The sequence below is a fragment of the Glandiceps talaboti genome, chromosome 7, assembly GCF_964340395.1.
Source record: "Glandiceps talaboti chromosome 7, keGlaTala1.1, whole genome shotgun sequence".
NCBI classification, from domain to species: domain Eukaryota; kingdom Metazoa; phylum Hemichordata; class Enteropneusta; family Spengelidae; genus Glandiceps; species Glandiceps talaboti.
In genome coordinates this window covers 7,650,206-7,673,855 of record NC_135555.1, presented here as the reverse complement: position 1 = coordinate 7,673,855, position 23,650 = coordinate 7,650,206, and the positions used below count along the sequence as shown (strand labels likewise).

General features: G+C 36.1%; 4 protein-coding genes across 5 annotated transcripts; 1 reads left to right on the top strand and 3 right to left on the bottom strand.

Annotated features, from left to right (window-relative positions):
• Positions 1–521: 521 nt before the first annotated feature.
• LOC144437258 (dynein light chain roadblock-type 2) lies at positions 522–2,500 on the bottom strand. The gene is made up of 4 exons (XM_078126160.1): positions 2,446–2,500; positions 2,110–2,185; positions 1,376–1,543; positions 522–894 (listed from the first exon to the last, which is right to left on the bottom strand). The coding sequence occupies exons 1-4, from the start codon at positions 2,446–2,448 to the stop codon at positions 851–853; spliced, it is 291 nt and encodes a 96-aa protein (XP_077982286.1). The 5' UTR covers positions 2,449–2,500; the 3' UTR covers positions 522–850.
• A 1,023-nt stretch (positions 2,501–3,523) lies between these two features.
• On the bottom strand, positions 3,524–9,056 carry LOC144437479 (dynein light chain roadblock-type 2-like). Its single transcript, XM_078126422.1, has 4 exons — positions 8,994–9,056; positions 6,645–6,720; positions 3,975–4,142; positions 3,524–3,567 (listed from the first exon to the last, which is right to left on the bottom strand). The coding sequence occupies exons 1-4, from the start codon at positions 9,054–9,056 to the stop codon at positions 3,524–3,526; spliced, it is 351 nt and encodes a 116-aa protein (XP_077982548.1).
• Positions 7,782–14,735, bottom strand: LOC144437268 (V-type proton ATPase subunit d 1). Its single transcript, XM_078126185.1, has 7 exons — positions 14,549–14,735; positions 13,412–13,583; positions 12,882–13,060; positions 12,055–12,212; positions 11,611–11,787; positions 10,610–10,687; positions 7,782–9,772 (listed from the first exon to the last, which is right to left on the bottom strand). Exons 1-7 carry the CDS (start codon positions 14,673–14,675, stop codon positions 9,608–9,610), a joined length of 1,056 nt encoding a protein of 351 aa, XP_077982311.1. The 5' UTR covers positions 14,676–14,735; the 3' UTR covers positions 7,782–9,607.
• Positions 14,736–15,083: 348 nt separating this feature from the next.
• On the top strand, positions 15,084–23,222 carry LOC144437172 (adenosylhomocysteinase B-like). Of its 2 annotated transcripts, XR_013480998.1 has the most exons (9): positions 15,084–15,171; positions 16,881–17,071; positions 17,660–17,888; positions 18,150–18,262; positions 18,671–18,878; positions 19,801–20,003; positions 20,591–20,785; positions 21,663–22,688; positions 22,719–23,222. XR_013480998.1 is itself a non-coding variant. In XM_078126053.1 (8 exons), the coding sequence occupies exons 1-8, from the start codon at positions 15,147–15,149 to the stop codon at positions 21,792–21,794; spliced, it is 1,296 nt and encodes a 431-aa protein (XP_077982179.1). In that variant the 5' UTR covers positions 15,084–15,146; the 3' UTR covers positions 21,795–23,221. The 2 variants fall into 2 exon arrangements, 1 of the variants encoding a protein (XP_077982179.1); XM_078126053.1 differs by having other exon boundaries at positions 21,663–23,221.
• The last annotated feature ends 428 nt before the right edge of the window (positions 23,223–23,650 follow it).

Genomic DNA, 23,650 nt, shown 5'->3' with positions numbered 1-23,650 from the left:
TTAATATGTACTTAGAATCCAGTGCTTATATTTTGATTTAAACCTAGCCCAGTTGAGAATATTTCTGATATCGTTGGGTATTTTGTTCCATAGCATGGGACCGGCAAATTAAATTGAAGACAGGCCAAGTCGGCTAGTATAGTTTGGAACATGAAGATCTCCTCTTAGTTTACAGCGAGTATTGTGATCATGTGCAAAAAAAGAAAAGTAGTTATGGAAAATAGGTGGAAGATTATTGTTTAGTGCATCATGCACAAAAAGACCTACTTGAAACTCAAATTGTTTATATATGTCAAGTATATCAAATTTTTTGAACAGGGCATTCGTATGTGCATTGTACTTACCATTTATAATCCGAACAATCTTTTTTTGTACAAGCAAAATGTCCTTCAAATGCGTTTTATACGCACTTCCCCAAGTTTCTAGTCCATAACTAATATGCAACATGGAATGTCTTCAGATATTACATTTGCACTCCACGCACACAATAATTCAGTCAATACACACTTAAAAGTACAGAACGATGATATTTTTATTACAGAAACAAAAGAAACTTATTTGAAATAAAGTGTACCTATACATGCTGGTAATATACACTTTGGATAACAGAATACATAAATACATTTCATGACAGCTAGACCGAAACCAAAAAATGACTGATCAATTCAACATATCAAACTACTTTAATTCTGACAAATTGATCAGATACAAATTTCTAAAAAGATATGTCATAAATGATTAACATAGAGTCAAACTGTACTATATTGTTTGAAATATGAAGCTTCGAAAGGTTGTTGCACAGGTTTATTTTAGAATATAAGATGGTTGTTGACTTGATGCTGGCAGCACATTATTCTTTTGGGTTCTGAATAACAATCAGGAGGTATTCCTTTTCTGTAAACAGAAAGAAACGGATTTGGTTAGAAATAATGATATTATGGAACACATGTTGGACATGGCGTACCTCTGTTCAAAAGACCATGTCTTTGTAATTTCATTCATTACATCAAAATGTATGGCTTTCTAACATGAAACAACTTTGAAGAAGTAATACATTCTCATTGACACATTAAATGCTGCCTTCCTCAGCTCTCAGACATGATTGAACAGTGATGAATTTATTTTGGATATCTACAGCACTGAGCAGGAAATCATGTGTGGTAGTGTTATCACAATTTGTCCTAACACAATGAACCTGCATTACTCAAGACTACCATTATCACATTGAAGATTGCATTGTCACTAAGATATGAAGTACTGTTACAACAACATGCTCCCATCCCCAGAAAAGAACAACAAACAAACAAATACACAATTTAACTAAAAACCACCACAGCCATCCCACCAGTACACACAGCACAGATACTGTACTCACCTGGAGCAACCATAATTTCATGTTTCTTAGATCTTATTCTCAGGAATGTCAGATCATTTTGTGGGTCAATATCTCTGACTGTGCTCCTGGCTTTAGCTGCTAAGGTATGAATCAAGCCAGAGTACTGCACTGTCGTTGAATTGTCTAATGTTGTACGGATTGGAATACCTGTAAATACAAAGACATACGAGTCCTTTACCAAAATGCACAACTACAGTTTTAATATTCTTTATCTTAAACAAAGTGCAAATCATGTAAAACATATGATTCATATCAGAGTTTTGTACACTATCATACATCAAGAATGTCACACAAATCATAATGCACACATTGTTATGAAGTATACATCTAAAAAGAGACCAACAAACAATTGTAACCTGTGGCAACAATTGCTAATTGATACATCATAATAAGTAACATTTTTGCCAATACACAAAAATTATATTATTTACAATTTCAAAACGTTAAAAAATTCCACAGCTTATAAAAGAATATCATACAAAATTGTACATTCATTTGACACAATGTGCGAGTAAAACAAAATAACCCTGTTATATGTATGAACCCTCTTTCATTTCGTGTCACTGCAACTTGTAAAGAGAAACAATAACGACTCCGAGTCACTGGAATTGTGAATTTCAAATACTAGTATTCAATGACATGCAAACAGTTAATTTTTGTAAATCGATCATCTGTTTACAAATCAACAACTCTTTGACACCCAGATAACCTACCTTCAGTATTAACGACGATGATGCCAATCACACCTTTGTGGGACTGAATCCTCTTTAACGTTTCTTCAACTTCAGACTGTGGATAAGATAACAGATTGATGTATGTAAGGCGCTTAAAATATGAAAATTCGCAGACGACTAGTGGGGCAAGGCAGTTGTCAAAACATTGCATATATAGCACTGGAATGGCGAAAAATATCACAACTGTCGATAATTCGGAAAATACAGGTAACAAATGCATGTCACATACACTCTATGATAATTTTTCAATTGTTAGAATCAGCAAATTTGTATGAATTTTGAAGAATTTTGAAAATATGAAGAGAAACTTCTTACCATGTTGACAACTGATCGTCTCCTTCCTGGGCTATGTTGCTAACGATTTAACGCGCATGCGCAGTTATTCTGACTATGGCAGAATATGGCCTTGTTCGCAGGACAGTGTTTCAATTCATCAATAATTACTTACCTTACGTGATTAAAATCGAGTTTTATTCACAATTGAATTTAGAAAAAAATAGCAAACATGGATTGTATTAATAATGAGTAATGTTTATGATAATATAATAACACAATAACTTCCTGTTTTCACGATGTGTATATATAAGAAGCCTGTATTAGGCTTTGTGATTGGCGCCCTCATCAAAGAAAATCATTTACCTTCGTTTATAATATATACACATTACATCATATTTCAGTCTTTTAATACCGAAAGGAGACATCACATACCGAATTGAACTAATCATTTTTCAGTAATAGATCAACAAATTATGGGTAAAATGACACAATATATCGCCTATCAAAACATTTCACTTGTGAAGTTTTGGTTGAGTGATATTTAGTCTTCAGTATAAATATTAAAAAATTGTTTTCAATAACACGCCTTCAGAAAAATGGGTAGGTAGGTCGGAATTTTAAGTTATTTTAAGTTAAAAAAAAACTAAACTACATTTGTACTTCGAACCCAAGATACGAACAAGATACTCGTCAATCACAATACTGTACTTCCGTTAGAGTTTGATGTCTTCAGGTATTATATTTACATTTGCACTCCGAGAAAATACAGTCAATACACACTTAAAAGTACAGAACAACGATATTTTTTTATTAGAGAAGCAAAAGAAACATATTTGAAATAAAGTGTACATATACATGCTGGTCAAATACATTTTGGATAACACAATCCATAAATACATTTAACGACAGCTAGACCAAAACCAAATAATAATCAATTCAACACTTTCACAATAAAATAATTCTGACAAATTTACCAGATACAAATTTCAAAAGGATGTGTCATAAATGATATTAACATAGAGTCCTATAGTGTTTGAAAATATGACATTTAAAAAGCTGTTGCGCAGGTTTAATATAGAATCTAAGATATGGTTGTTGACTTGATGCTGGCAGCACATTAGCTTGTTGGGTTCTGAATAACAATCAGAATATATTCCTTTTCTGGAAATAGAAAGAAACCATTTTTTTTAAAGAGCGAAATGATATGGTGGAGCATATTTTGAACACAATGTACCTCTGTTTTACAAGACCGTGTCTTTTTTTATATTGACTCCTACTGTAAGGGACGATTGCACTCTGTCGCACAAGTTCAATAACGTTCATTTAGGACAATCCCCTCCCCCTCCCCCTCCCCCTTCAAGAACGTTCATAAGTGTGACATCGCACGTTTATATATACGATGTAAACCATGATGAAAACTGTAGCGGTCACATCACTACGATCGATGATATGCCTGTTTATATAATACAACCAGAAACCCACACAACTACAAACAAACAAATACACAATAACTATAAAAACCACCACAGCCATCCCACCAATACACACAGCATAGATACTGTACTCACCTGGAGCAACCATAATTTCATATTTCCTAGATTTTACTCTCAGGAACGTCAGATCATTTTGTGGGTCAATATCTCTGATTGTGCTCCTGGCTTTAGCTGCTAAGTTGTGCATCAAACCAGCGTACTGCACTGTCGTCGAATTGTCTAATGTTGTACGGATTGGAATACCTGTAATTTGTAAAGGTAGTACGTGTGAATGGTGAATCGTTAATATTTTAACACGTGAATGGTGAAAGCGCATCTTCCTCTTTTTTAACGAGTGAATGTGAATATTGCGTTGTGCAGGTGAATGGTATACCCTGGGGATGGTATACCAAGAGGTTTTGACCAGTGAACGAAATATATGCACGAGCGATAGCGAGTGCATATATTGAGTTCACTGGTCAAAACCGAGTTATTATATTATACTAGTATATTGATAATATCGGAAACAAGATAAGAACTAACGTTTTCTCGTTTCACATGTTTCATATGTGCCTCTGTGTCTAATTTGCATAACAATAACGCTGCTTTTCAAGACACATGAGACAGCTGATCTTGGCCTCAACGTGAACGTCGTGCAGCTCGCGACTGGATTTATTTTATCTGCTCTTTGTTTCTACTGATAATCTGTACATTGATCGGCTCATTAAAAGTGCAGTGATGAATAAACAACCTGTTTGACTCAAGGTATAAACTTGAAGTGGTTTATTGAATACAGCGTGCTTCGATCGCTCCCAGCCGAATTCGTGACTCGATGAAGTGATAGCTATAGATAGACAGGTTGATATTTACAATGTATTTATATTACTGGAAGTTACGTCAGTAGATTTTCGGTCCCTTTCGGATTGATGACTGATACTCTAGGAAAGGATCCCAGACAAATTTCTATTTAGATTAATGGTAAGTCGGCCAGTGTAAGCTCTTTCACTTGCTTCATTTTTATGACAGGACAGGACATCGACAGCTCACCAATGTTTACACTCCAGCAGCGCCGAGGCTGGGACCGATCTCGTGCATGCCTAGCGCCTTGACCTTAGTACATGTAGTATGCGATGATTTGAACAAATACGCGATGACTGGGTTGCTTTCGAAATTTCCTTCATAATTTCTCATAAAATATTGTCTCATTGAAAGAAAATCCTCCTCTGACAATTCGAAGAGTTCACTATCAGTATCACGGCGGACTACAACTCAACGCTCACTCGTAGACGAACAAAATTTGGACGCGTGCCAGCAGTGCATTATCGTACCAGCAGTGCATTATCACTCGTTTTAGACGCGCTAGTTCGATGTCTAGACCAATCAGATCCCTCGATTTCCACCATCAATATACTGGTATAATGATAATTGTTATTTTCGAACGATGGTATTAAATGCTAATAATTAAACGCGCGCGTATCGTGAAAGACATTAGTGAATTTCACGTCATCAACTGGACGCTAGTCATGAATTCCGACGCAAATTCTCTTTGTGGTCTAATGCCATGGTTACTTCCTTTGAGCTCGGAATTTTCTATTGGTTCATACGAATAATCGGAATATCGACTTGAAAAATCACGGGTTTTACGGCCCAATCAGGTATCAGTTAACATATCATAAGGACAGAAGACACCAAGTTGTGATCCGGAATAGGATTTCGCTAACCTTTGTATTTTCGATATGTACATGCACGTAGCTATACTACGTATAAGCTTATCGATGTGCCCGATAAAAAAGATGTGTGAATAGATTACACGCACTTGATAGGTTTTTCAAAATGACCATGCTGAAGAGCACAGTCACATGTAGTCTATTTCCAATGTTACGATTTAGGTTACGTTTTTACAAAGTAATATGTTAAAACAAATGACACAATGTGTAAAACAACTATTTTTGTTGCATGTGTTAGTCCGAGTAGGCTTTGACTTGAGTACGGAGTCGGATATATTTGGTCGGTATGACTCCGTTCTCGATCTCAGAGTAATTCAGATCCAAGTGGTAATTATAACTTGCGATCAAACACCGATGCTGACAATTTTTTTATTTCAGTAAAGTGTGAAAAGTTGTCAATAAATCAGCTTACAACTCTCCAAACCTCTAAAAAGCATTTTTTTCAAATGATTTCGAATAAAGTTTTTTTTAACCGCATAGTCCAAGAAAGACGATTTTTATCTCAAAAACTTGCCTTCCAGGTCGTGAATGATAATGAGATATTGCCCCCTCGTTCACTAATTAGTTCGTGTAATTCAAAGACACATGTTTCCCGAGATAGAAATAATATTTATGATAAAATATAATGTCCGTGGTGTAATTTGAAGAAAGTGCATCTTTTTGCTCACTGCACTCATTACCAATTATCGTACAGGTTACGTCATGTTCAGTGAATACTTTCTCATTATTCAGTTATTCGATTTCATTGTTCGCTAGTTGAGACCACACGGATCTCTGACTGAACGGAGTCATAGCGACCAAATATATCTGACTCTGTACTCAAGTCATAGCCTCCTTGCTGCATGCATGCATTCTTTCATTTCATGTGACTGTAACTTGTCACTAAAGAAAAATAATAAGACTCCGAGTCACTGGAATATTGAGAATTTAAAAAAAAAAAAAAAAGCAATGACATGCAAACAGTTATTTTTTGGAAATTGATGTTTGTTACGTTTGCAGATCACAAGCATCAAAAGTCTTTGACACCCAGATAACCTACCTTCAGAATTAACTACGATAGTGCCAATCACTCCTTTATGGGACTGAATCCTCTTTAACGTTTCTTCAATTTCAGACTGTGGATAAGATAACAGATTGATGTATGTAAGTCGCTTTAAATATGAAAAGGGGCAAGGCAGTTGTCAAAACATTATTGCACGTAGCAATGGAAAGGCAAATAAATATCACAACTGTCCTTTGATCGGAAAGTACAAGTAATAAATGCACGTCATATACATTGTGTAATGATTGTTCAATGGTCATCAATCGTACATTTTGAAATATGAAGAGAAACTTATTACCATGTTGACAACTGATTGTCTCCTTCCTAAATCCGAAGAGGCTCTGACTTGAGGACAGTATTTGGTCGTTATGACTCTGTTCAGTCGGAGTTCCCACTGATCTTAAACTTGCGAACAATGTATTCGAATAAATAATGAGAAAGTGTGTCCTCGTTCTCTGATATGATGGCAAGTTCACACTGAACCGTACGATAAGTGTGTACATATGTAAAAGACGCACACTGTTAAAATTATACGACAGACACTTGTTGTGTTTGATATGTTTCAAAATATCGATAATATTGACGTATTTTGGCCGATAACATGTGAAAGGGTTAAAAATAACACGGGTTCCTATGATCGCGTAACTGACACCGCAAAATATATTTCGTGACAGCGGCTACAGTGATTAAGAGTACCATTCGCACCTAATACAATAGGCGTAGGTTGCTAGTCTGTTGTGTTGTTTGGTGGTCTGAGCTGAGATTACACGTACTAAATTAGTGAACGAGAGAACTTGAGAGGAGGACGGTGGGGGCGAAGCAACATGACGTACCTTACAATCTTGGCATTTCGCTAGTAGTAGTACTAGTAGTACTAGTAGTAGCTGTTTATTCGAGAGTAGTTTCCCCTGCAGTGGCAATTAACTATGGTAACCAGTACATTGTATCTCAACCCTCTCTGTTAGTTGGCATCACATTGGTGCCGCAATTCATATCACCTCACATCATGAAAAGTGTAATGCCTGCCACAACAACAACAACAACAACAACAACAACAACAACAACAACAACAACAACAACAACAGACTTACATCGTAAATGCATGGGTATTATTTTAAATTTTATTTATTTGCATCAGTATGAACATACATCTCAATGTATACAAGTATGACAACACCTGGGTCATATGACATGGCACCAAGGTCGTTTGACAAATCAAATCTTGTTAGGTTTGTCACACAATATATTTCTGACAATTGTTTTTCACAGAATAGAAGTTACTGAAAATACCAGAAGTATAAGTGTTGTTAAATTCAATTTCACTTTCAACAACAAATTTGACAATAGTTTTTTTCCACACTTTAAAACTGTAACACCAACTAAAACATACTGCATGTACATGCATGATCTTGGTAACAATTTGGGTTATGTGCATTTTTGTGATATTTACACCCAGTAGACCAATCAGACGTGGACTTGTCTTAACATGGATATTTGGAGTAAATTCATAATATCACCAGAAGAGTTATGATTGCAGGTTTCCAAAAACTTCACCTACTCGACTTTTAATAAGTTCATCAGCTTGATACATGTATAGTCTGTAAGATACACCATGATGGGCGCCCTCACACATTGGTCAACAACATGACATATTTTACAGTCTACATGTTGATAAAACATTACTCATAAAGTAATTAGAACCTTTGGTTGTGAAACAAGAACTAATCATGTCAAGCTTTCATTTTCACGCATCATAATCATGAAGTCTGTGTTTTGGAAGCATTGAGAGATTTCCCTAGATGTGGAGGAAAAACAATCACTTGCATTTCTGATTTGAAATGAGTTACTTGTATGTAGTTTATACAAGATGATATTGGCAACAACAACAAAAAAGAGTACATAAATATTCCTATCATAATTCATTCGATTACACTATGATTTCTGAGTTCCATCACACAAAATTAAATTCACTTTAGAATGACTGACTTTGTTCAAACTTTCTGAAAAATCACAGTAACTTACATATTTTAGGATAACATACACATATATAACATACATCATCTTCCAAATGTCATCTATTTTACATATATTTCCTCTGAAGCAATAAACTATACCTCATAATTTTACGAGGAAACTTTTAATATGTTCTACATGATATATATATATACATAGCTGAACTAAAAAGTTCAAATTTATTCACAAGATCTCAAACTGTGTTTTTTTTTTTTATGACAGGCTTTGATTGCACTTATTTGGGTTTGTTTGTCAACCCACAGTATAACACAAACCAATCAATACCAGTTTGATTCTTTTTCCCTGATTAGGGTAAATTCAGTATGTGATTACTTTTAATCTTTCTGGTTTATTTTGTCCAGCTTCTTTTTGGTCAAACAATCCAATGAAATACATGCCTTGGAATGAACATTGCTATTTTACCACAGTGGGCAGAGTACGAAACTCAGGGCTCTCAGTTTCTCACTTTTCTCTTACATTTTAAATATTTAATGTCTTTCATATTATTTACACTGTGAAATTGAATCACATACTCTCTAAGACCATACAAGAAGAACATGATTTTTAAACCTCTGAAATGTTATCCTATGGTCAAACATACACTTTATTAGTATACCAGTACTTGAATATCAACAGTACTTTTCTTGTCTGTCATATCCATGAAATCTACAAAACATGTCAATCATATTTAATAACATATAATAGTCGACAATATTTGGGACCTGGATAAAATTCAATTTCACGATAGTCTTTGCTTTAATTTCAATATTACAGGAAATCCACATTTTCTCACCACATTTGACAGGCAAACACTTAGTACAGGAGGTCTTCACAATTCTAACCCTACTTAGTTCTGAAATAATGCCATTACTTCAGTCAGTTTATCACACACACAGAAAGTACCCTTTGCTATTTCCCCCCAATACCATGGTTCCTATATAAGTGTCTTATTCTAGTATTTGTATATAGCTATCAATTTTGCCCCTCTGTCCTTGAGCAATGCACTCTGCAATCCATACAATATTTCTGCATTCTTGTTCCTTCAGTTTGACCCATGCATAGAAGATTCCAAAATGAAACTGTTGCATGAAGGCAAAGACATTCAGTTCCACCTACAGATATACAAGAAGATAATGTATTATTATTGTTATCTTATCTGATTGATTTACACCCTGAGGTAGGTAAGTATTGCTGTTGATCCATAGAAATCTATGGTTTTGGTTTGAGAGTTGCTTAGGATTATCCAGTAAGCCACATGGATTGATCAGGAGGAAGTCTTTCACATATTCCTAGCAACACTCTATCAATGTCAGCTTATTCAAACTGCTGAATAAGTAATTATCACTTCCATGCTGTATAGTTTAATACGGTGAAATTGCTATGTGATAGGGCAGCACTGCAGTACATGTCAACTATATACTGTACAATTATATTGACTATTGTCAATACTACTACTTGTATGCTATTGTCCAAACTCTATTACACCTGTTATCTATTCACTATTGTAAGCTTTGTCTTTCATTCATTCCTGAAGTAAAACCTAATGTACTAGTCTCTCTATTCAGAGTCATTCACTATTTTCTGCATGTACACACATGAATTTATTATACCTCACACAAGTCAGGTTGATGCATTTGAACAAAAAATATGGAATTTGGACCCAAGACATTTTACGTAACGACAATGTAAGGCTACACATCATTGGTTCTGCAGTACACTGCCATTATTTTCTTGATTTTTCATTAGAGGTATAATAATCATATTGTTCCCAAATATTTTTCTTCATTTACCTGGAAAGTATGTGTGACCTAAGGGGCCTGAATTGTTATTACGAGTCAAGACTGGTAGTGACAAAATCCCTGATGTCACTCACATTTTCCTTTGCTGAATAAAGAAATATATGGGGAATAATACCTAAACATACTACATCAAAGTAATAAATTCTGTACCTCATGTTCAAAGAATCTATCTTCCAATGTCTTATCACCAGGGTTGTTGCCAGCTCCTTCAAACAGAGCTCTGTATTCCTGTAAATAACAGCATCAAAAAAAAACATTTTAGTTTTTTTCATTTCAGTATTTCTGAATTCTTGAATTCAATCATTTATTCATGTATTTGTTCCCTATTATGTAATTCATTGATTGAGACATATTTCAGATCACATCTCTGACTGGACAGAGATTTGTGACACATAAATATTAGCATATACTATACCTTTTATGTCTAATTGTTAGGGACTACACACTTGCAACAACTGTTCACATATAAAGCATCTACTCTACCTGAGGTCAATACAACAAATTTTACTATACTGCCATACATTATGAAACTTTTTTTTTTTTTTAAATCAGAAACTAAACCTTTCCAAATTGTAAATTTTGTTCATAATGTATCGTGGTTTAAACACTGTTATATGACAGCTTCCTGTTTTTGTACTTGTTCCTAATGAATGTGTGATCATAATAATGGTAATCAGCAAACAATTTATTATACCACCAATTTCTTTTGTGAAAATTCCTTTGTGTTTGAAATTATTAACATATCCAGTTCTCAGCAAAGTAACTTTTATGTACACTTTGTCCATATTTATAACCTCCAATGAGTTCATGTTGGTACATTATTAATTCTCAAGAATTGAAACAGAATTTTACCACCTAGGCGAGTCATAAATATAATGAACTTTTGATTTGAACACAGCAACTTCTCCTTCATATGCATATGCTTCCATGTATTATTGTGGGTGCGCTTGAGAATAATTTGACCAGCTTGTTCTTTTTTTACCTTCAGGCATGAATCAGCAATCTAGAATATTTAACAATTTTATCACTAGAATTTGTCTAATTTTTTTCATGGACAACCACAGTTTAACAATACCTTGGGCTGAATTAAAGCTTTTCCTAAAATTTGTTACCAGGAGAGTTCACTTGTAGCAAAGAAGTCAATAACTTACAGCATAATAGTCAGACACAGCCCTGACTTGTTCATAGTCATCAGCTCTAGCCAGTGCAGCTAATCCATCAGGGAAGAGTTTTCCACACCTTGGGTATAGCTTTGCTCTGTCATCTTTGGTCAGTTCTGTACCAAATGAGTTGATTGTGATGATGATAGCTCTACGATCTGCCTCAAACTGTATGAATAGATACACAAATATTGACATAATGGAAGCAAAAATCAAAACCGGGATATCAACTACGAAAACACTTTACTGACATACTACTGTCAAGGGTTCAGTTCAGATAGTGAAAAACAGTAGTAATAACAGAGTAATGCTATAGAAACAGTTTGTCAAGGACAAAAATATGATCCTATGTAATCTTATGGTTCCACTGATAAAGAAAAAATGTGAGAACCTGAGACTGAAATTTTGGGCCTTCAAAACTATACTTGTACTTACAGCAAGTATTTGACACATGACATCTGCGGTTGCACCACCCATTTGCTGACAGAACCTATAGAAGCCTTCAAGATATGCCTTGTACAGTGTGTTTCTGATAATCTCAATATTCATCTCATCAAGATCCTGTTCGGAGATGCAGTCTTGGAAAAATGGAGCTGTAAAAATCAAAATCATTCACATAAACTTATTTTTCCCGACATAATCCATCCACATCTTCCTTTACTTGTTCTCATTCATGAATACATATAAAATGATTTAAACATTACATATTAAATATTCTATGGAAAAACACTACGACATAGAGAACATGTACATTTTGAGATTTGTTTTATTTATTTATTTTCTATTTTATTTTATTTATTCATCACACACAAAAAGAGGAATACACTTACAATCACTAGAAAAAAGAAAAAAATTCATACATCATCACAAAATATGGAAGAAAAGACGCAAGTTAAGTTTTGAAGCTGTGTGACTTGGAACTGGCAAAACAGCTAATTAGTGGCCATTCCCCATTTAGCTGACAAAGATAGGAAGGTACATGACATAGCTAGCATTAGACTTTAATAGATCTACACATGTCTAAGTTGGACATGTTAGGGGTTAACATCAACAAAGGTCAGCTATTCATAGAAACCTCCATTTACCAATATGTAGCTACAAATTCATTTCAGATATTGTAATTCTCCTTAACACCCATTCTTTTCAAGATTGCATATTTTAAATTAATAGCCACTGTAAGTTTTAAAGGGAGAAATTTCCACTGAATAATTATGAGATACATTTATATGCAATAGGTGTGACCTTTGACACATGATACTTACCTAAAGGAGTATCCACCAGAATAGCATTGTAAAGTTCAGCTGGAGTAGCGGCAATATTGACGGCCTCCATTTGTTCAAAACTACCCAATGGATGACATTTTGGTATCAGTTCTGAAATTGCCCTTTGATGAAGTGTGCCGGTAATTAACAGAATGATATTGTCTATCATGTAGCTGTACCTATAACATCAAACACAAAATAGTGTGAGATGCAGAGTTTACTTTTCCAGTTCACTACTCTGGTACTCTGGTATACAGACATGCTTATATAAATGAGACAAAGAAAATCAAGCTAACATTCAATAGCAATTTCTAAATGTGATAAAATTACAGTGATAAATTTGCTGGTATTCATGACATTTATTCAATATGGTCGTTCATGATCCTTAACAGTTGAAATACCCTAAAACTTTGGGCTTTGACACTATCATTGCAAGAATATCTAGAAATATTGAAAGAGGTTTGCATACATGCTTAAATTAGTTTTACTTATAAAATATTAAAATAGTTCATAAGCATAATTGTACTTACGTTATAAAATCTAGAAATGTTGACAGAGGTTCGTAGGCATGATTTCGAATATGCTGAAATTCCACAACAAGTTTTTCTTTCAGTTTGTCATCAATTACAGAGACTGTAAGTGGTGACGGCTCATTGGCAAGAAAGTTTCCATAATCAGTACTCTGAAGATGTAGTTTCAGATCTGAAAAGAGAAGAAATATGAGTCACATACACATATTCCCCTTTGCAAACATTATTATTATATATTTTTTTTGACTCACCAGTATATATATATATATATATATATATATGAAACTGCTTGGTGTGTGTGTGTGTGTGTGTGTGTGTGTGTGTGTGTGTGTGTGTGTGTGTGTGTGTGTATATATATATATATATATAAATAATATATATATATTATATATGAGTATCAATCTGCTAAGACAGTGCTCTATACCGCAGTGGCAGAGCGCAATAGTTTTAATAGAATTATATATATATATATATATATATATATATATATATATATATATATATATATATATATATATATATATATATATATATATATATATATATATATAGTTTTGGTAGTACTGGAACTCTTTCTTGGTTGTTACTCGGAGTTTCACGCATAGTGCGATCATCAGACAATTCACTATGCGTGATCGCACTATGCGTGAAACTCCGAGTAACAACCAAGAAAGAGTTCCAGTACTACCAAAACTATTACGCTCTGCCACTGCGGTATAGAGCACTGTCTTAGCAGATTGATACTCACCAAGTTATATATATATATATATATATATATATATATAATGTACGCACACACTGACATAAACCAATATTTATCACAAATTATGTGATTAAACCGTAGTCATACATGATTAATTTATGATAAAACTACTTTTATCATCGTAAAATCATACTGGTACACCATGTTGATGTGACTTGCTTTAATTACACCGCTCACTGGAAGTCCTATTGACACATTTTATAGAAGTTTATCAATACCATATTACTCTAACAAAACCAGTGCAATGGGTTACTATTACACTATTACAGTAACTGTATTATTACTACTGTCAGGATGACTTCATACATAGAGTGTAGATTTGGGCTAAAAATAAATTAGAATGGCGACGATCGAATGATTGATGTTGTACTCACCCTCTAACGTTTCACACTGGATTAAATTAAGATAGTCAGTCTGTCGTAGGATTCCTCCTTTGAAACCTCTAACAAGGCCTTCTAAATAGCCATTGTCTACGTTGAAGTAATTCTCAGACATAGACATTTTTTGTAAATTTGATGTTCACGTCCCCTTACAGATTTTCCAATATGGCCGTCACCTAAAGTCATGTGATAATGAAGTCACCGGATTGAGTATAAGATGCGTTCATTGGTTAATGAGGACTGGCAGACGTGATAAGATCCAATCATGTCGTGTGTCGCAAAGAGTAATGATACGCTTATCTCGCATTTTAATGACAAGAAATACCCGAAATCTTAAAAAAATATGTTTTGACACTCAATATGTCAAGAAATAGAATGTGCGATCCCCTTATTTTCTAATATTTCATGTTGAAACTTTGATTTTCTGAAGCACACTAGTACTGCAGCCAATGGCAGCCTCATACATAATTTATGCAAAAATCATGCAAATCACTTAGTGTATAACTCACGTTGAATGTCCACGGTCTGCCTCTTTCGATTCTAGATATCCGAGTAGGCAAGAACACCACCACAGCAACAACAGACACCAATCATGACCAAGCCAGGATACAAAGTCGGTGAGTGACGTCGTAATAGCGTTGTAATTTGAGAACTGATGGAATGAGCAGAGATACATTGACCATGTTTGACATGCACCACGAAGCATAATTTGCCCCATTATTACTGCAAATTGTCCACATGTGAATTTTCGCTGCCGCGGTTTTCCTGCATGTATGACCTTTGACCGCTCTAATTATATACCGTAATATGCAAGTGGTTTAGATCTCGAGTTCCTTGAAGTTAAAATGAAAAAAGTTACTTCACTGCTCACAAATAGACACTTTACGCTCCTCTGAAAGTGAACAATTTGCGTAGTACAGTTGAAATTATGTACTATAATTCATTCACTGTATAGAAAATCAGGAATTGTGACGTGTGTTCCAGTAGTGCACATGGCATATTCACTTTCTGCACTGATTTAGAGACAGGTCGAGGTCACGTCAGAGATCATGAACGAAATATTTCGAACTGTGCAGCTACACTAGTGGTATAGCAAGGCACAAGAGAGTAAAACAAATGTGCAGATAAAAGAATGGGAATTTAAATGTAATTTGTAATAACTTAAATACGGATCTCAATGACAAGGAAATTTGCAATTTGCAACGGGGGGGGGGGGGGGTGTCACAGCCATAAAGGTTATTTGTATCAATTATCATCCCATGTGAGCTTTCAGTTCATTCATAAGTGATTCTCATAGTTTACTGCTATTTTGTGAAGTATAACAACTTTCACTTCTTCTTTCCAAAGACAAGTACATTTTCAGACTAATGCACTTGTATTTTTACCCCCCAGACATGAAATTGATATTCTTACAACTCTTCTTATGTCATGACACCCATGTGGAGGTGAAAATGAAGTAGATCAGATACGATAAGTCAAATCTTTTAACAGAAGTTTTAAGACACAAAAATGTGAAAAACTAGTTTACCCATTCATTCCATACTTTTATCTGTTTTAATACTTCCAATCTTTTTCACCAGTGACCACACCTCTCTCAATAGTCACAGATAGCAAATACCAATTCTGACTAATTGTATGTAATTTTTGATAAGTAGACAATCCCTTCTTCTTTGACGTGTCAATCATCATAAGCCAAGGTCATTCCAATTTCATCTCAAAAAATAAATGCATGAAAGATTGCACGTTTGAAATATTTTGATATACTGAAAGAAAATATAAGTTGTGCTGAAAAATAAAGAAATTTAAACCAGATGATTGTGATAATGTGCAGGAAATATTGCTGCCTTTACAACAAGTACATGAATTCATATTTAGTGAAAAGGAACAAAGAAGATAATGACTGCTGAAGAAATCTTTATTGTACTACCATTTGTTGTTTGAATACAGCATGTTAATACAAAGCTTCCTCTCCACTTTTTTCATGTCCGGGCATAGATCATTATGAAAATGCATGACAATAGTTATAACATGTCAGTGCACATACAGTACATCTGAATTTTTTAAGGAATAAATGTCATGAAAAAAGAAAGGAAAATGGATCTGTATTGATGCATTTAAAGTTATTCCAGAAGACATGTAATAGCTGTAATAGCTATACATGTATATCTTGTCTATGTTAAGGAGGGGATTTAACCCCCCCCCCCCCCCGTGTATACAGTGTGTGTGTGTGTGTGTGACAATGAATTCAAAAAATAAATAAAAAGGAAGATTTTTATTTACTGTGACAACAGTTTTGCTTAAAATGTACTTTCTATATCTTTTGTAGCTGACATCAAATTGGCTGAATGGGGCCGTAAGGAGATCGACATGGCAGAAAATGAGATGCCAGGTTTGATGAGCATGAGGAAGAAGTGTGGAACTGACAAACCATTGAAAGGAGCACGTATTGCTGGGTGTCTTCACATGACCATCCAAACTGCTGTATTGATTGAAACACTCACAGAATTGGGAGCAGAGGTAGGTGTCTTCCCATGACTATCTAAATTGCTGTTTTCAGTGAAGCACTCACAGAATTGGGAGCAGAGGTATAAAGTGGTCCAAGTCTGTAGTGAGAGATATCAGATCACACATATGTGTAGCCCAGAGTTGTGGTCTTGCTATCTCCAGTGTCACTGTGGGTAGCTAGAGATAAGACGATGAATAGTCTCTTGGTTAATATATGTAAGGTTATATCATAGTGGATAGTATTCTCTTGGTTAACATATGTAAGGTTATATCATAGTGGTTATTGGTTCTTAAATCCTGGTATTGACAGAACAAACTATGAGTTGGGGGAAACACAAAGCTGAGGAAAATGATGCAAAGATTACAGAAAGAAATGGAAGTATGTATATGAAAGAAATAGTACATTCCAAATCACTCCTGATAGGTATGTAAAATATTTGTGTAGGATAGTCTCTGGTGATCTTTTGACAGGCCGGATCTTGCTGGTCAAAGGTCACTGAAAGATTTCAGTAAGTAGAAATACCAACTGGACTAAGTTACTTATGATATAGTACGATCTGTAAACAAAAAAGATAAGATGATGTATTTCGTGTCTTGCAGGTCACATGGTCCAGTTGTAACATCTTTTCCACCCAAGACCATGCAGCAGCAGCCATTGCTAAAACAGGTGTACCAGTGTATGCCTGGAAAGGAGAAACAGATGAAGAGTACATCTGGTGTATAGAACAAACTATTGTTTTCCCAGATGGTCAGCCACTCAACATGATCTTAGATGATGGCGGTGACCTCACAAATCTTGTTCACACAAAATATCCACAATATTTAGAAGGTATTGTTACACTATTTGTACTTTTTTGAAGATGTAGAATTTTGTATGGTTTTATTTGTCATAATTGATACCATGTAAAAGTGCAAAACTTGGAACAATACTTTAGGGTCAGTTTATTATGCAAATATTCCAACATATGTGTGTCATAAGAGTTGTGCTTGCTTCAACAGTGACTATGATAAGTCTGTCCAAATTGCATACATTCACAAAAACATACTAGATATGTGCATCTTTCATAACTTTGTTTTTATGTACTCGTAGGTATCAAGGGTGTCTCAGAAGAAACTACAACTGGAGTACACAATCTTTACAAGATGATGGAGAACAAGACACTTAAGATCCCAGCCATCAATGTCAATGACTCCGTCACAAAGGTAGGGCCAGTTCTCTAGTTTTAGTCCATGTTTACACAACAGTGTTTTCATATAAAAATGCTAGTATTGTTTTCATTTTCATGCATTTCCATGTGTTTAAATGAAAGATGGACAAGCATTTTTGATCATCTTCACGGAAACACCAAAGACAGAACTATTTGAAAATGATGCTGTTGCATATCCACAAACATAATGGCATGGTTTAAGCACATGCGTAAGTGTGTCATAGATGGGGATCATTCATGAAGTCATGTGTGTGTGTTTGCGAATTGTTGCATTTTCTGTCGTTTACACAATGCTGTTTTTTGAATCTTTTTCCTTTTCACCTGTTCACAAGCACCCAGTTTTCAAATGTCAAGTTTGATAACTTGTAGCTCTTAGATTTGACACCTGTACATTTGTTTACAGAGTAAGTTTGATAACTTGTATGGTTGCCGTGAATCATTGGTTGATGGTATCAAGAGAGCCACAGATGTGATGTTGGCTGGCAAAGTTGCCGTGGTTGCAGGGTATGGTGATGTAGGCAAGGGTAGTGCACAGTCCCTCCGTGCCTTCGGTGCCCGTGTTCTCATCACTGAAATTGATCCAATCAATGCTCTCCAGGCTTCCATGGAAGGTAAGGCTTAGCCCCCACTAGAAAAATGATAGCTATGCAACTATTGTGAATTTTACTGTATGTACATGAAGATCTGGAAGTTTGATACAATATTTTACCAAGTCTGGCAGCTAGACTGTCAGGCTGTCTTGTGATATTAGGTGACCGAAAGTGGACATCCAGGGTGTTTAACCCCCCAGTAGCTGCCACCAGAAGTACTGTCATCCTTGGCTTTTGTTTTGCACACTTCTGAATGTAGATCTGAGGTCTTGTTACAAGACTTTTACCATACTTCCAGCTAACATTATTTCCTGACTTTCGGTAAGATTCGCAATAGGTGCATTCTATTTCAGTTGGACACTTATGTTCCTGTGTGTCTGTGAAGGATTGTAAGTAGCTGATATCTACCAGGCTACTGTCATCATCCTTGGTGCTTCCAGACAGTAAAGGTTAATGTATGCAAATACTATACAAGTGTACAACCATCTCTACCCCCTTTCTTGTTACCAAGCTTGTAGGACCATAATGAAACAGTATGGCAAATATAGAGTGACATTAATACTATCATGAATGTATTTAATTTTACTGCCAGTGCTGTTCCTAATATACTTAGTGAGCCCTATTTGCGGAGACGATTTTGGACAGGACAAAATCCTCTCCAACATGATTTGGCACTTCCTTCTTAAGCGTCCTCCCTCAAAACAGTGGAGTCTGCCACTGGTTTTATGAGCGTTACAGGAACCCCCTTTCGAGCCCATGGGTTCTCCTGATACAAACAGGGCTGCCATAAATTTTGAATCAATAAATGAATGAAAGAATGAATGAATAAATGAACACGCAGGATAAATCAGCTAAATTAACAATCTCATCCTCCAGGTACCCATTGCTATGACTTTGTAAAACCAGTGTAGTTCTAACAAATTGTACTTTGTCATATACACAGGTTATGAAGTGACAACCATCGATGAAGCATGCAAAGAGGGTAACATCTTTGTCACTGCCACAGGATGCAAGGACATTCTGATGGGAAAACACTTTGAACAAATGAGAGAAGACAGTATTGTGTGTAACATTGGTCACTTTGACTGCGAGATTGATGTAGCGTGGTTGAATAAGAATGCCAAAAAAGAAACCATCAAACCTCAGGTAATAAAGTCAATCATCTTTACACTAGGTGTTATTCCTCAATATTTTTCTTCATTCAGCCAAGCAAAATATGATTGACCTAAGGGGTCTTTTTTTTACTACGAGTCCTTAGATGTGTAGTGACAACCCTTAGGTCACAAGTATTTTCTGGCTGAATGAAGACAAATATTAGAGAATAACATAATTATACCAGCACCAGTAATATCAAAGAAAAATTGGGGAAAGTAATGGTAATATAGAATGTTTTGACTCGTATTTCAAATACAGCAGAGCCAGTGGTGTAGACATATGTTGTCGTGATACAGATGCACGTTGTCGTGACATAGAAGAACTAGAGTATATATTCCATATTTTTTGTTCTAATTTGCTTGTGCGTGGTATAACCAAAGTTTGGTAAAAGGTTTGAGTAAATATTGTATAGTACAAGTACGCTGATTAAAGCTGGAAGTAGTTTGATTCTCTTGTCTCACAAGTACAGGGATTAGGTCAGATTCCTTGAACTTGAAGTGAAGAGAGTGTATTTTCTTGGTAATCAAATATTCAGGTTTTTTTCCTAACATCGTCTCAAACTTACCGAATATCTACAGGTTGACCGTTACACAATGCCAAGTGGTCGTCATATCATCCTACTGGCAGAAGGTCGTCTTGTCAATCTTGGCTGTGCTATGGGACATCCTAGTTTCGTCATGTCCAATTCCTTCACTAATCAGGTTCTTGCCCAAATAGAACTGTGGACCAAGCCAGAGAATTACAAAGTTGGTGTTTTCATGCTCCCCAAGAATGTAAGTTTGTCAAAATTTATACAAAAATTCTTTTTTTCTCTTGTCAATATGTGGACCGAAAATGTAGTTACATTTCAGCAAGTGAGTGTATGTTTCAATCGGCACGACATCTATTCTTTCACTTGTGTGATACATAAACTGTAAACCTGCGTATTTTCACGACTAGAAAATTTTGCGATTTTACAGTCTTCATGTAGTTCACAAAGATTAGTTTTCACTAATAACCATACTGGTACATTGCATTATGCCGAAATATATATTTTCGCTACTACTTATTTTTGCGTTTTTGTTTTGTAGCGAAAATTAGCGAAAATAAATCTTACGCGAACATTTCCAGGTTTACAGTACATTATAGAAGTATAAAAAAAAGAAGATTTTATCAGTCAATGGGATTTCGGTTCCACTATATTTCACAGCAAGAGTTTAAAAAAAATTAAAGCTGTGATTGAGCAAAATCTAACTGACAATTTTCTTCCCCTGCTAAAACTTGCCTTTGATATCATAGAGTAGAGCACCACAGTGTTTTGGTGTCATATCTTTAGTAATTTTTTCAGACATATTCAGTGTTTGTGGTAAAATTGAAAACAAAGAGTTGTATACTATATGCAACGGTCACCAAAATTGATGGGCAACTATTTGACTTTTGTATTTATTGTACCTTTGTCAACATGCCATGATAACGATTCCAGTTGAAATGATGGGTTGGAAACCAAATCAAGACAAATTTATATACTTTTTGCAATAAAAGTTGAACTTCCAGAGCATTTTCCTGCATACTTTTATGCCATTCTATTACATGTGTATCAATTTGAACCATATATTTACTCATCATCATGTTCTATATTCAAGTATTTTCTTACCTTTTTTCACATTTCAGTTGGATGAACAGGTAGCAGCTTTACATTTGGATCATCTTGGTGTGAAGTTAACCAAATTATCAGATGACCAAGCCGGTTACTTGGGTCTCAAAACAGAGGGTCCATACAAACCAAACCACTACCGTTATTAGTGTCGTCACTAATTAATTTTTCCTAGACAAACTAACCATTTCATTGGAATCTTACATGTGTTCCAAAAACTATCCCTACTAATAGAAGGCTGTAGCTCTACAGTGAAACCTGTAAATGTAGTTGAGGGATCTGTTTAAAGGACAGACCTAAGGTGGGAGCTAAAGTATCATTGGAGGGGGGGAGCAGGGCTGGCTCAGGGAGGTATCAGTCTAGATCTAGGAGGGTAGAGAGATCTGGCCCAATGAGGGTAGAGTTAAAAGATCACACCCCAAGGTTAATCGACCGATATGGCCCAAAGGAGGGAGTCAACAAATCTGACCCAAGATGGGTAAAGTCAACAAATCTGACCCCAATGGAGGGTAGAGTTGACAAATCTGACCCCAATGGAGGGTAGAGTCGACAGATCTGGCCCCAAGGAGGGTAGAATCGACAGATCTGGCCCCAAGGAGGGTAGAGTCTGCAGATCTGGCCCATGGAGGGTAGAGTCGACAGATCTGGCCCCATGGAGGGTAGAGTTGACAAATCTGACCCCAATGGAGGGTAGAGTCAACAGATCTGGCCCCAAGGAGGGTAGAATCGACAGATCTGGCCCCAAGGAGGGTAGAGTCTGCAGATCTGGCCCAAGGAGGGTAGAGTCGACAGATCTGGCCCTAAGGAGGGTAGAGATGACAGATGTGGCCCAAGGAGGGTAGAGTTGGCAGATTTGGCCCCAAGGAAGGTAGAGTTGACTGATCTGGCCCCGAGGAGGATAGAGTCGACAGAGCTGACCCCAAGGAGGGTATAGTTGACAGATCTGCCCCAAGGATTGGAGAGTCGACAGATTTGGCCCCAAGGCGGGTAGAGTTGACAGGTCTAGCCCCAAGGTGGGTAGAGTCGACAGATCTGGCCCCAAGGTGGGTAGAGTCGACAGATCTGGCCCCAAGGTGGGTAGAGTCAACAGATCGGGCCCCAAGGATGGGAGAGTTAACATATCTGCCCCCAGGGAGGGTAAGGTCTACAAATAATACAGAAGGGTAGCGAGAGCCCTGCAAAGATGACTGGTATATTGTGGTCCAAACAGACAGCAAAAATAACTAGAACCAGAGATACTTGATTGATCCTACCCAGGGAAACAATTGCAGGTTTCACTGTACATGCTTCGGTTTTTTCTAAATGCCTAAATAAGAAATACAAAACGTAATTCATGTCCCCCCTTACATGTACTGCAGACATGTGTGAAATTTAGTGAGGCTGTTTATTGATGGCAGGTTGGACTGTGTATTTGGTAGAAAGCCACTCTTTTCATTTCTATCTATCTATCTCGGTATGGAAATTGGTATCTGGATCAGCAAAGAACAGGGTAAAGGGGAAATTTGCTTGATGTACTGCTTGTGTTATCAAAGATAAAAATGGTGAATGTATGTTGCACTTTTCCAAACTTGATCTTTGTTGACAATATAACAAATTGAAAAGAAATATTGCCTCTGTCTGTCATTGATTCTAATGGGCTATAGATCATGTGTGTGTGTGTGTGTGTGTGCGTGCGTGTGTGAACATGTCTTGCATTGGTTGATTGAGACTGTTGACTGTGTGTGTGTGTGTGTGTGCGTGTCTTTCATTGGTTGGTTGAGACTTGACCATGTGTGTGTGTATGTGTGAACACGTCTTTCATTGGTTGGTTGACCGTATGTGTGTGTGTGCACGCACACATCTTTCATTGGTTTGTTGGGACTGTTGACTGTGTGTGTGTGTGCGCGCACATTCTGCCACTGCTTGGTTGAGACTTGACTGCACATGTCTGTCATGGGTTGGTTGATTGTGTGTATCTTTCATTGATTCAGTAAGACAGTTGACTGTGCCTCTGTGTCATTGGTTG

Excerpts from the sequence above, each read along its gene's own strand:
- LOC144437268 (XM_078126185.1), bottom strand. The coding sequence starts at position 14,675 with ATGTCTATGTCTGAGAATTACTTCAACGTAGACAATGGCTATTTAGAA. Across the intron at positions 11,788-12,054 it reads TCATGTGTCAAATACTTGCT|TTTGAGGCAGATCGTAGAGC; the intron begins GTAAGTACAAGT and ends CTATTCATACAG. Across the intron at positions 9,773-10,609 it reads ATAGATTCTTTGAACATGAG|GTGGAACTGAATGTCTTTGC; the intron begins GTACAGAATTTA and ends GTATATCTGTAG.
- LOC144437172 (XM_078126053.1), top strand. The coding sequence starts at position 15,147 with ATGACCAAGCCAGGATACAAAGTCG. Across the intron at positions 18,879-19,800 it reads TCTCCAGGCTTCCATGGAAG|GTTATGAAGTGACAACCATC; the intron begins GTAAGGCTTAGC and ends TCATATACACAG. Across the intron at positions 20,786-21,662 it reads TTTTCATGCTCCCCAAGAAT|TTGGATGAACAGGTAGCAGC; the intron begins GTAAGTTTGTCA and ends TTCACATTTCAG.
- LOC144437479 (XM_078126422.1), bottom strand. The coding sequence starts at position 9,056 with ATGTATTTCATTGGATTGTTTGACCAAAAAGAAGCTGGACAAAATAAA. Across the intron at positions 6,721-8,993 it reads ATAAACCAGAAAGATTAAAA|TCTGAAATTGAAGAAACGTT; the intron begins GTAATCACATAC and ends TCTTATCCACAG. Across the intron at positions 4,143-6,644 it reads TATCGTAGTTAATTCTGAAG|GTATTCCAATCCGTACAACA; the intron begins GTAGGTTATCTG and ends TACAAATTACAG.
- LOC144437258 (XM_078126160.1), bottom strand. Across the intron at positions 1,544-2,109 it reads CATCGTCGTTAATACTGAAG|GTATTCCAATCCGTACAACA; the intron begins GTAGGTTATCTG and ends TTGTATTTACAG. Across the intron at positions 895-1,375 it reads TGAAATTATGGTTGCTCCAG|AAAAGGAATACCTCCTGATT; the intron begins GTGAGTACAGTA and ends TTCTGTTTACAG.